This window comes from Muscardinus avellanarius (assembly GCF_963383645.1).
Source record: "Muscardinus avellanarius genome assembly, chromosome: 1".
NCBI classification, from domain to species: Eukaryota; Metazoa; Chordata; class Mammalia; order Rodentia; family Gliridae; genus Muscardinus; species Muscardinus avellanarius.
Window position 1 is genome coordinate 112,378,557 of NC_137786.1, and position 13,236 is coordinate 112,391,792.

At 45.0% G+C, this 13,236-nt stretch overlaps 1 protein-coding gene across 1 annotated transcript in view; it reads right to left on the reverse strand.

Moving 5' to 3' along the window:
- Window positions 1-13,236, reverse strand: part of TRPC7 (transient receptor potential cation channel subfamily C member 7) — a gene marked incomplete at both ends in the record, with an annotated part of 165,134 nt that overhangs the window by 4,798 nt on the left and 147,100 nt on the right. Inside the window, 3 exons of the mRNA XM_080714164.1 lie at window positions 4,756-4,836; window positions 5,483-5,704; window positions 12,644-12,839. Of these exons, the coding sequence (XP_080570290.1) occupies window positions 4,756-4,836; window positions 5,483-5,704; window positions 12,644-12,839 (499 nt within the window). The remainder of the gene's footprint in view (window positions 1-4,755; window positions 4,837-5,482; window positions 5,705-12,643; window positions 12,840-13,236) is intronic.

A 13,236-nucleotide genomic window follows, 5' to 3' on the forward strand; every position in this document is an offset into this window, starting at 1 on the left:
CTGAGCTGAGTGGGGTTTCTGCAGACCTGGGGTTTAAAGAGTAGAAAAGCAAATGTTTGCTTTAAGTCCTCAAAATGCATTAGGATCATAGATGCTTCAGGTGGAAGCAGATCCGATGAGCACTGTGGACATGTAGGGGCCTATCAACCTTCCTTCTCCTCCCCAAGTTACTGCCAAGGTGACTGGAACCTTTATGAGAACGAGATCATCCAGGGTCCTTAGAGGCTTCACGATCTCATGGAGATCTAGCCTTCTCTCTGGTAAGTACATGTCAGACAGCTCAGCATCTCCAAGGGCAAGATTACTTCTAGAAAGCCTAAATGGTTGGGAAATGCCGCTCTATGGAGGGCTTCTGTTTCCAGAAGAAGATGCACCAAAAGCCTCCTCTCCTTCCCTGTGTGGGGGAAAGTGTGTTCCTTCGTGGCGAGCGTCAGATATTTCCTCACTGTCTTCCATACAGTACTTTGACCTCATGAAGATGAGCTTTCCTTAAGTAAATATGTCCTTGTTGATGGCAACTCTCTTGCCCAGTCACTGTGCCTTTAGCAGAACTGGAAATGAGCATATTTAGTGACATTACTCAGGCAAAAAAAAAAAAAAAAAAAGACTCAAGTGCATGCAAACAAGTAAGACTGGCTGTTGCACAAAGATCTACATCTAGAGAAGAAGGTGCATGGGGACAGATTCCAGGAGTCAGGTGGCCTGGCAGCTGGTGATGGGGAGGAACATAGAAAATAGAGAACATTTTTATTTATTTATCTCCTCCCTCCTCCTCCTCCTCCTCCTCTTCCTCCTCCTCCTTCTCGGGATTGAATCTAGGGAAATTCTATCTCTGAGATACACCCCAGCCAATTTTATTTTTAAATATTGAAGCAGGGTCTTGCTAAGCTACGGAGGCTGGCTGTGAACCTATGATCCTCCTCTCTCAGCCTCCCAAGGACTGGGATTACAGGCATGCACCACCACTAGATCATAAAACATCTTTCTAGGAAGAAACAATACTCTGTGAAACCAGGGTGGCTAAGGACACACATGAGGAAGAGTATTGGTCATACTGTGACCAATAAAGCAAAATTGAAAGAGAAGCCTGTGTTGCTACTAGGAACAGAGAAATGGATGCCAAGGCAAGGCATCTGTTATACAAGGGTATACTAGACACTGGGACAGAAGACATAAGAACTAACAAGTTGTCTGTGCTTTGGTCTCTATAGCAAAGGCCATCCAGAAGGTGAAGAGGAGTTCCCACTGGGTTTTAGGGAAGACACTGCATCATAAAGGCCGGCCTGGCCTGGTGCTGCATGCCTGTAATTTTAGCACATGGGAGGTGGAGAGAGGAGGATTGCAGGTTCATAGCCAGCCTCAGCAATTTAATGAGTCCCTCAGCAACTTAGCAAGACCCTGTTTTACAACAAAAAATATAAAAAGGGATGAGGAGAAATCTCACAGATAGAATCCCCCTGGGCTCAATGTTTAGTACTAAAAATAAACAAATAAACAACTTGGGACTTATTTGAATAGTGGGCAGTGCCTAGTTCCTAAGGTATATTTGGAATGTGGCTTGTTTGCTTTGTACGTGAAATGAAGAAATGCACCTCCTAGAGAGTGGGTGCATGGGATTTGCACTCTCCCCTTTCCCAGCAAGTTGACACTGGATCTTTGGCAGGTCCTAGGTAGCACTGAGAGTTGAGGAGAGGCATACTATGGCCATCTCTCCTATATCATGGTTTTGTTCTTTTGTTTGGTCTCATGTCCACAAATCCCATATTGGAAAGACGCTGCAAGTTCAAGAAATTATTATTATTGTTGTTATTGTAAAAAATAACAAGTTGAACTCTCAGGAGCCTATGAAAGGCAATGGCACAGAAAGGCCCTGAGGTCTGCAGGAGCTGTCTCCCCTTACAATAAAGGCTCCACAAAGCTGGGGATTGGCAAGCTAAAAGTAAACACTGAGAATGCCAACAGGCAAGAAAATCTAACAAGGGGACAGACAGGGAGCAAGCTTACTAGCTACGTTTGCATGAGGATGATGTTTGTATCTTGGGATGCCACAGGCTCCTCAGAACCACAGCCTTGTGACAGGCTGACAGGACACATTTGTGAGATGGCAGTTCAGGAGACAGCCTGCACAGTAAGTAGAAAGGAGCGAATTGGGCTCCTCAGGTTCTCCACATATGTGGAAGATGCTTTGGGATGAAAGCATGAAACTTGGAAAGTCCCCAGTATACTCAAGGAAACAGATGAGCCATTGTCAGACCTCTGCCTGAATCCATCCTCCAGCTCGGCTGGCCTCTGAGGCCAGCAATGGCCACCGTGCACAGGTACCTCCTGCTGCTCCTCGTCACCATCTCAACCTTGGGAAGCTCAGATAGAGCTCACCTTAGTGACTGTCAAGAGCAGGTAAAGCAGATTTTGAGAAGACCATGAGGCAAGTGTGTGGGCAATGCCATGGTGCCTGGATCAGACAGACTGCAGTTCAACCAGCTGTGCGGCCTGAGCCACCAGCCTTGGCCCTCATCTATTAGATGGGGTGGACGAGCATCTCTCTCCCAGGAGTGTGGTGAGACTCCACTGGGCAAGTGTCTAGCCTGCTCCCAGTTGTCCTTAGAGCCATCCCAAGGTTTCCTCCTATTGCAAGCAGATGTCTGGTCATACTCCTGCAGCACTGGGCAAAGTGCTTGTGTGCAAAAGCAGGGTGCTCCCAGCCACACTGCTGTTCCCTTGACTCTGCCCTTCTGAGTTCTGCTAGTGGGGATTTTCTTCCTTCTTTTCTTCATCAACTATCTGAATGAGTAGCCTGGGGCTTTTTCCCATAGATTTACAAATCACAAGGTGAGCAAATCTTTCCAAGATCGTCAGTAGCCTGAAGCCCTAAACCAACCAGCCTCTGAAATCACAGCAGGAATCACAGCAGAGAGAGGATCCACGGGGATGATGGAAGAGAGAAACAGTATTGCTCTGAGAATGATTTTTTAAAATGGTCTCCTTCAAAAAAGATTCATTCTGGGTTCAGGACATTCACACATAATCAGTCTTTCTTTATCTCAGTAGCTGATTTTGCTCAAAACTAGGAGAGATTTGGCTCTAACAATTAGGGCTTTCTATCTTTTCTTTGACAAAGATAATCTATACTTCCCTCTGAGAAGCTGAGAAATAAAAATCCTCCCACTGACCAAAGAACTTGTCTCTAAAGTAACTCAAAGCTGATCAAGCTAGGCAGTCCCAATTTTGTGCATAATTAAATACAAGATTTGCCCATTGCCAGTTTTTAGCCCTTGCCATCTGATAAAATTATAAGTGCTTTGAGGGATGAGCCATTTCTTAATTGTACAATTAAGTCCTCCTCACTGCACAGCTGGCTTCTGAAATATGGATGGAGAGATTCAATTAGAGACCTGTGTCTGGAAGACGCTAAGCCTATAATTGCTCCCTGTGGGAAGGTGTCACCAGGGACAGGGCACCTCTGCCCACAGGAATGCTCTGGTCAGCTTCACATTCACATCTGATAAGAAATGATCAGCACAACTGCTGATGGCAGAGAAGGGGGAGGCAGGGAAAAACGTCTTGCACTTTTACAATCAATAACTTGCAGTTATCATTTATCACCGGCTCATGAGTTGCTCCAAACAGATATGGAGATTCGGCACTCTTTTCTAAAAGCAGTCCAAGTGTTCGCTTTTGCAAGCATAGAGATCTTTTTCTAATTTTTCTAACAACACACTTGGCAGGCTGACAGTCTATGGACAAGTGCTCACTGAAGACACTTAGATCCACCTGCTTGCTTAATAAATATACCTGGGCGTCCCCCTAGGTACTGCTTCTCCCTCCCTTGTGACCACCCAGCACCAGGGCTACACATCCAGGACACAGACCGAGTCTGTCTGCCTTTCTATTCACACCCCAACTGAGATCACCATCCCTCGTACCCAAACGACCGCACATCCTCCTCACTGGTTGCCCGTTTTCCCTCATGAAAGCATAAACACAGTTTCATCACCTCCCCTTTCCTGTAAAGTTATTTTTTCACCCATCTGACCTTGGATAACCTAGAATCCACATCCTGACAGTGGTGGGCTCACCAGCCATCCCTCTGCCCCCATCTCGCTCCACTCTCCCCTCCAGCTGCTCAGGACCTGCCGAGCTTCTCCCCAGGACTCAGGATACCCATCTTCTGTCCAGAAGACCCCCTTCTCAGCTGTGAGGTCTTGGCCAACTGCCCTATCCTTGGAAGTGCCCTCTTAAGCAGCGGCCCTCCATTTCTCTTCATTTTTTAGGCCTATTTAGGCCTATTCTTCTTGGCTTTTTTTTTTTTTTTTTTTTTTTTTTTTTTTGCAGTACTGGGGATTTAACCCAGGGTCATTCTGCCACTAAGCTACACCCCCAGCCTTTTTAAATATTCTTTATTTTGAAACAAGGAGGGTATTACTAAGTTTCAGAGGGCCTCTTTAAGTAGCTGAGGCTGGCCGCAAACCTGGGATCCTCCTGTCTCAGCCTCCCAAGTACTGGGATTGCAAGCGTGCACCACACCTGGCGTCTTCTTGGCTTTTCAAAAAAATCAGTTGATGTATATATTTATCTGTGCTCCTCTCACTAGCTAGCCTGGAGGTGTCCTAAAATGGGAACTCTGTCTGCACTCTCAGTCAACAGCACAGTGCCCAGCACAGAGCAGGCACTCATGTGTATTTATTCAGTGAAGGAAGGAAGGGAGTTGTGCTTCCATGACGTGGCCATGGGACTAAATTGGGAGAGGCCGATTACCTGGTATCTGGTAGGCTTGCTGAAAGTGTTATTTGCTGTCGGGTTCTCAGAATTCCTCATGCCAGCCTGATAGCGAGTCTTCTGGAAAAAGAAAAAAAACCATACATACACATATGCAGGACTTGAATGGACAATGTCTACATGTGGGGTCAATCTAGAGGGGACCTTCTGCAAGCTGACTTTTGCCACCTGCTATTCAGCTTCCCAGAACACTATGCCTAAAAACTTGAATTCTGCAGGATGTTCACAATGGCTACCCAGTTTGCTCAACCCATTTTGGGAAGCAGAGTTAAAGTTTTGTGGGTGTCTTTCCTCTAGCATTCTTCAGAGCCTCTAATCTGCTAATCAACTAAGAATCTACCAGAAGGTGAAAGAGTAGCCGAGAAACCTATAACTAAGAAATCATACTTCAGATACTTTCTGGGAAAAATGATTCCACTTCCATGTCCACTGAGGAGTTCCTGTCATGGGGGCCCTGCCTTAGCCAGGTAGCAGGCAAGTTGCTAAGACCCCAGCAGTGTACTCGCCACTAAGTCTAAGGAAGTCTAAGGAGAAGGGATGGTACTACGGGCAGTCTTTGGTGGGTGCCCAGTAGATGCTGAAAGGTAACAACCCCATCAGAGCTCCCAGCTTTCCTTGTATAAGGGCCTCGGAGTGGAGCAACCATATATAACTCCCCTTCCTCTCCCACTGCCTTATCTAGCCCCATAAACCAGATGCTACCTACCCTGAATTTGGAATTCAGCATGCCCATTTCAAGGTCATTTTCACAGCTTTTGGCCTTAGATTTGCAGAGTTTTATGAGGCACATCTTGATTCTCATTATGAGATAATAAAATGATTTAGGACTTGGCACTAGATTAAAAGGAGCAGGTAGAGTTCTTCCTTCATCAAAGTAGGACAGCCAGAGTTTGGCTCGGGCGAATTTCCATTCCACGTCTGCATCCTCCTGTGGAACAAGGGATGAACAGCACACCATCAGAGGCCATGACTCCACAAGCAAGCGCCGTGTGACAGTGGAGACGCAGTCCACAGATGCTGAGAGCGGACTTCTCTACAGAAGCCCAGTGCTCTGGTGTCTACAGGCGGCACAGGCTGCGCGTCTGCTCTCTACCACCGCGTGCATTCAGCGCTCTTCAAGCCCTCCGCCTACCTTCCTGGGATTCCTCAGGGTGTGAGAGCCGAGGCCAGTGCTTATCACTCTCCCACATTCTCGGCCGAGTATTTTCACCTACGGCCCCCATTTGCAGTTTACCAAGCAATGTTCTCACAGCCACTTCGTCTCATTACCGTTCATTTCCAGCTCTGCTAGCAGACTCACCACCCACTACAGAACCAAGGCATTTGTTTATTGTTTAGAGAAGTGTTGTCCAGTAAGAATACATTACGAGCAAGAAGGTGAACCATTTAGGTACGTTTAAATTTTCTACAAGCCGCATTATAAAAAGTAAAATGAAAAGATGAAATTACTTTCAGTGATATATTTTATTTAATCGAATAGTCCAGAATGTTATCATTTCAACAAGTAATCTTTATAAAAAGTATCACTCAGGAGATGGCTGAACAGCAGGCACAAGACCTGGGTGTGGACCCCAGCACCACCCAAAATACATGTATCATGGTTATATTTATACATGTCATATTTACATATATCATATGTATGATCGTTTTCCTTTCTATTTGCATACTAAAATTTTGAAATCCAGCATGAACTTTATACTTATAGCACCTTATACCTTATACCACCTTAGAGCATACTTATAACACAGCCTCATTTCAAGCTTAGTGGCTACCATATAGGACAACACAGCACATTTATTAAAAAGAATATGTCTTGCCAGGCGTTGTGGCGCACACTTGTAATCCCCGCTCTTGGGAGGCGGAGACAGGAGGATTGCGCTGGTTCGGAGCCAGCCTTGCTGGCTTAAGAGACCCTGTTTACAAATAAAAAAAATATTTAAATAAATAGGTCTGGAAGTGTAGCCCGGAGGTAGAAGGGCTTCCAGGAACCCCAGTACCAAAAAAAAAAAAAAAGAAAAGAAAAAAGAATATGTCTAACCAGGCACAGTGGTACATGCCTGTAATCCCAGTACTTGGGAGGCTGAGACAGGAGGATCACAGATTTCAGCAATTTAGCAAGATCCTCAGTAACTTAACATGTCCCAATTTCAAAAAAATAAATAAAAAAGAGCTGGGGGTATAGCTTAGAGGCAGAATGCCTCTGGGCTTAATTCCTAATTAAAAAAAAAATAAGGTATTTCTTATGAGTCAGGGCACTGCCCTGGGAGAGGAGAGTTGGGGGGATGCCTGGAGAGCTAGCATTTGTAATTAGGGTAACAAAGCCTGACCAGTTTCTAGGAGGGTGTTTGCACAGTGCGTCCTATTCTCTGGTGGAGGGGTTAGGTTAAAAACAGGGATCTAAGCTGGGCGTGGTGGCGCACGCTTGTAATCCCCGCGTTTGGGAGGCAGAGACAGGAGGATCGTGCAGGTTCGAAGCCAGGCGCATGCGCTGGTTTAGGAGACCCTGTTTCCAAATAGAAAAATGTAAAAATAGGTCTGGGAGTGTAGCCCGGAGGTAGAAGGGCTTCCAGGAACACCAGTACCACCAAAAAAAAAAAAAAAAAAAAATAGGGCTGAGGGTGTCACTTGGAGGTAGAATGCCCCTGGTTTTATCCCCAGTACCACAAAACAAAAAACACAAACAAACAAACAAACAAAAACCCAGGGATCGCCGGGTGTGGTGGCGCACGCTTGTAATCCTCGCGCTTGGGAGGCGGAGACAGGAGGATCACACAGGTTCGAAAACAGCCGCGCTGGCTTAAGAGACCCTGTTTCCAAATTAATAATATAAAAAAATAGGTCTGGGAGTGTAGCCCACTAGCCCGGAGGTAGAAGGGCTTCCAGGAACCCCAGTACCACCAAAAAAAAAAAAAAAAAAAAAAAAAAAAAGCAAAAAACACACACACACACAAACAAAAACCCAAGGATCTACTCTTTCTGATGTGGTTTAACGGCAGGATGCTGAGTGGGTCTCCTGCACAAAGCAGATGTGCCCTCCTACAGAGAGTCTCCTGGACCTCTTTCCTAACATGGTGGTATGAGGCTGGGAAAGAGAATGAGGTTTGACATTTTTTAAATTAAATTTTTATTTAATTTTTTTTGGTGTGTGTGGTACTGGGAATTGGAGCTAGGAGGATTTTATTTTTGAGCTATACCCCTAACCCTTTTTATTTTTATTTTAAATAGGACCTTGCTAAGTCGCTCAGGCTGGCCCCAAATCTGCAATCCTCCTGCCTCAGTTTCCCAAATTTTTGGATTACAGGTATCACCATGCCTGGGTTAAATATTTATCTCTCTTTATTTTATTTACTTATTCCCTTAGTTACTTATTTTGTGGCACTAGGGATTGAATCCAGGGGCATTCTGCCTCGGAACTCTACCCTCAGCCCTATTTAATTTTTTAGTTTTGAAATGGAGTCTACATTTCAGAGGGCCTTGCTAAGTCGCTGAGGCTGGCTGTGAACCTGAGATCTTCCTGCCTCAGCCTCCCAAGTACTAGGATTACAGGCCTGTGCTATCACATCCGGTTAAATTTTTATTTTTAATGATATCACTAATATGAAGATGGGGTTTGGAACCAGATGACCTGGTTTTGAAACCCCTTATTAGCCATGTGGCTTTTAGTGAGTCTTGAGCTTGCTTATCCAGGATATGAAGATAATGCTGCCTTCCAGAGATGGCCCCATGGTGGTCACTGTGCATGTCCTCAGCTATACCCCAAGGGCTGGGAACCCAACAAGGGCCCACTGGAGGCTGCTGGCCTGCACCGAAGGGTTGAGGTCATGACCGGCAGGCTTGACTGCTTTGCCTAGTTTTCTGAGGATCAGCACCTGGCCGGTCTCCTTGGGGACGTCCTCTGTGGGTTTTGGACTGTGAGGGTAGGGGTCATGCTTAGTGTTGGCAGACACAAGGCCACCTGTGCTGAGAGAAAGGGTGGTACAGTCGCAAGAGCATGGGTTCTGGAACCTACCTGGTTTCAAATCCTGACTCTGTTCTATTAGCTGTGAAAATCTGGCATCTGACTTAGCCATTCCGGGCCTCAGTGACCTCATTTGTAAAATGGTGGTTGCACTAAGCCAAGCGTGGGAATGAGGGATGGGGAGGGAACGGGGTGGGAATTGGGTAAGGGCTAAATGGGCAATGTGTACATGTATGTCCACACAAGTTTTATACCCCAATATGATGTATGAATACAATGCACCAATAAAAAAAATAAAATGGTGGCTATGAGAATGGAAGGAATCAATGCATCAAAGACACTTAACAGGCCAGACATTGAGTAAGCCCCCAACAAACACTATTCTCATCTCCATAGCCTGGCATGTGTCTACTCTTTGAGCTTTAGTCACTTAGCAAACATTTATTTTTCACCTCATCTACTCTGTGCCTGGCCTGTGCTAGGGGGGAACACACCCTGGGGGACACACAGCCAGCCAATGACATCAGTCTGTTAAGCAGATCATCACTCAGCCTTTGACCAAGGGATGTGCGTTCTGGAGCATCTTGCGCGGCCCCGACCTGGCCCGGGGCTCGGAGGGCCGTGGATGGCTGGTTTTGGGGCTCGTGTGGGGCAAGGCGGTGGAGAAGGAGTAGGAGTTCACTGGGGAGACGCAGCAAGTGGAGAAGAGTAAACAACTCTGGCAATAAAGAGCAGGGGATAAAGCGGTTGAGAGCTGAAAGTGAGGAGGGATGGTTTTGGGTGGATTTGTTATAGTTTCTTTCTTTTTTTTTTTTTAAGATTAGGAGACTCATTGAAATGCTGGTGGGAAGGATTGGAACATGTGGAAGAGGGTGAAGACTAAGGGGGCAGGGACGCAGGCATGCATGCGTACTCCTGAGGAGGCGAGAGAAGGTGTCGGGAGCCAGCCCGAGCAGGGATGCCCCAGGTGGAGAAGGCCTCTCCTGCCCATGGAGTGGACAGTAGCTGCTCAAGACCAAACAAATAATTATGTGTTCACATGGAGGGATTTACGAATAGTCACTTCAGTGAAGCTAAATGTGGCCATGACTTCCTGGCACCCTCCGTGGTTTAGAGAGGCCTGAGGGCAGGTGTGGGCTGCCGTGTCTCTATGCTCTAGGCACCATCCTATGTCAGGATAACTTGCCACCACAAGCCGTGAGCTTGCCAGTCCCTGTGCTAAGTTAGTGGGCATCTCTCAGCCAACCCTGTGACTTCCCAAGCCACAGCCATGACATGCTTGCCAGGATGTGGCAGACTCTCCTGGGTGGGTGGTACAAACACCCACAGATTTTCCAGGCACAGATTTTCTGGGTTACTCTTACATGTGGGAAAATTGAGGCCCATAGGGCAAAGAACTGGTTATGCACACAGGTGTTATGCACACAGGTGACCAAATATTTAAAAATACATGTTGTTTGGCATCCACACAAGGGTGCATTTTCCCATGGTGGAGAGCGGGCAGCTAAGACTTCAGGACCCTGCCTGCCTCTTCCCCTGGTGTCTGGCCTCTTTCCCTCTTTGCCTCTCTCAGTCTCTGTCCTGTAGTTCTGAACCTTTCCCTGCCCTGAGGCACCCTACTCCTAAGGTTTGGAATACTATTTTTCTTGGACTGAATTCCTCTTCCTCCCTCCCTCCCTTCCTTTCACCTGTCTCAGCCTCCCAAGTACTGGGACTACAGGTGTGTGCACCATGCCTGGCTTGGACTGAAATTTCATCCCTTCAAAATTCATGTGTTGAAGCCCTAACCCTCCCCCCCTTTGAATGTGACTCTATTTAGACATGGAGGTTTTGAAGAGGTGGTTAAGGTTAATCAGGGCCGGACCCTAATCCATTAGGTTGGTGGAAAGACCCTGTAAGAACAGAGCGGGAACGCCATGTCTGTAAGCCAGAGAGAGAGAGAGGGGGGGGGGGCTTTAGAATCCATCCCCAGGAGAAGCCATCCCTTTGAATACCTTGATCTTTCAACCTCTAGAATTATGAGAAAATATATTTCTGATACTTTGCCACACTGTGGGTTGTATTATTATTATTATTATTGTTATTATTGTTATTATTATTATTATTATTATTATTATTATTATTATTTTATGAAAGCCCTAGCAAGCAAAGACCAGGGATCTTTATTTTTTCCATATGAGAAATATACATAAAATTGTTTCCTATAATTTAAGTAACAAGCAAATGTGAAAAATACCTTTCCAATTAACTCTTTCCTTTACTCCCTTCCCCAGAGTATGTCTTGGTAAAGAGTGTGGTAGCATACTTGAAATACCCTTCTTCTATCTTTTCTTTCTACAAGATTTTTCTCTTTGCATTTTTCTGCAATTTGCATTTTTTTAACTTAATAATATTGGAGAAATTTTTCTGTGTCAGTACAGAGAGTTCTTTCTCACTGCATACATAAAATATTCTATATAATATTCTAAGGTATATTATATGATATTTATGGGCTATTTCCAAGTTTTTCCTTTAGTGAACATCCATATACAATCACATTTATTCATGGATATATTCCTATAATTGGAATAGAGGAGTAAATGGGTGACAGTGCTTTATTGTGCTTTAAGTTTTAGCTAATTATATTTATCTTCATAAGAAGTAAAATGATAACAAATTTTTAAAGTATAAGAAAATGAAAGAATTGCCATGCCTACCCCACCTCTTGCAGGCACTCAGTCATGTCTTTCTTATGGACCTTCTTAGCAGATTTTCTTTTTCAAATGCTTATACAATCATAAATAAATGTGTATCACCAGCTGGGCATGGTGGTATATGCCTGTAATCCCAGTACTGGGGAGGCTGAGACAGGAGAATCTCAGGTTCAAGGAAAGTCTTGGCAAGTTAACGAGCCTCTCAGCAACTAGTGAGAACCTGTTTCAAAACAAAAAAATTAAAAAAGGGCTGGGGGTGTAGCTTAGAGGAAGACTGCCCTTGGGTTCAATCCCAGGATTAAACCCAAGGGCACACACACACACACACACACACACACACACACACACAGAAATTCCCTTTTATTCTTCTTTTCTACAAGACAGAGTGTGCTGTACACATTATTTTGCAACCTGATTTTTCTTCACATAACACTATAACTTGGAGGCCTTTTACCATAAACATCCTTTTTTACAAAACAAAGTTGCATAATATCCTATGGTTCAGATGCATCAAAATCTATTTAGCTAGATTCGTATTAATGCTCATTTAGTTTTTCTAAAATGTCTTGATGTTCTAAGCAAGATTGCAATCAATAACTTAATGGTTTGTTGCATTTTAAAGTTTGACAGATTGCTTCCTGATATCTTCTCTTGACCCCCTCATCTACATGGTAAAATTATTTTTATCTTCAAATGGCCTTCTGGTTTATCAGCTCTGGAAGAGCCCTCCTTGCTTGGCATCCCCCCTGCCTGGCTGTACTGGCTCTGGAATGTTATTTATTGTTTGCCAAGTCTGTCTTTCTCACTGGACTGTTCACTCTCAAGGGTGGGGACTGTGTCTTCATTATCTTTCTAGCACTGGTGCACAGGCTTGGCATATAGTGGGTACTTAGTAAGTAACATGTGAGAGGCAGAGGGGGAGTGGGATTAAGACAAGTCATTCTGATGTGCTGTGGGCCACCTGCATGACGTCCTTAGGGGACACCTGTCGAAGAGACAGTAGCCATGGTCTCATTTTGTTCTGCTTTCCTTGGGTCTTTTGTGTGGCAATGCCGGCCAGGCACATCTTGAAAGCAGTCCATGAAGAATGCGTGGTGTTTGCTGTTCTAGCTTCACATTTAACAACGCATGGGCTTTGAGGTTACTGTGCTCGATGCTGTGGCAGCAACGTCAACGCCCCAGGGGAAGGAGAGCAATTTCAATGAACTGGCCTTACCTCGATTTCCTGGTAGGAGTTGTTGATCATGGCTATCAGCATGTTGAGGAGTACGACCACCATAGTGACGTTGTAAACCCCGTAGAGAACGTAGCCAATGTTCTCTATGAATTTGTGGTCATATTTCAGTACCACTGAGATCACTTCAGATAGGCCGAATATGGACCAGAATAAGGTTTTGAAACTTTCTTCAACCCTACAATGGAAAAAACAGTCTTTTTTATGCATTCTTGATGGCCCAAATTTTAATAAAAACAGCCCTGCCCAGGCTGTCCTGGTTCCCCTAGAGTAGGGCTGGGGTGGGTTGGTGGTGCCTAGGTTCAGTAATAACGAGGCATTCCAATTTCTAAGAAGACTTGGGAAGAGTATGAGAAATGGCCATCCCTTCCTTTTTTAAATTCAATCCATTTATTGGGACTCCTGGCTGAGATATCATTTTGATTATTTTTTATAATTTTATTGGTGTAATAAAATTATATGTTGTAGTAAGATTCAAAGTGATGCATTCACATATGCACATAACATTTCTTGGTTTGGTTTCCTCCAAACTGCATCCTACTGCTCCCCTCTCCTCTCCCCATACGTGCTCGTAA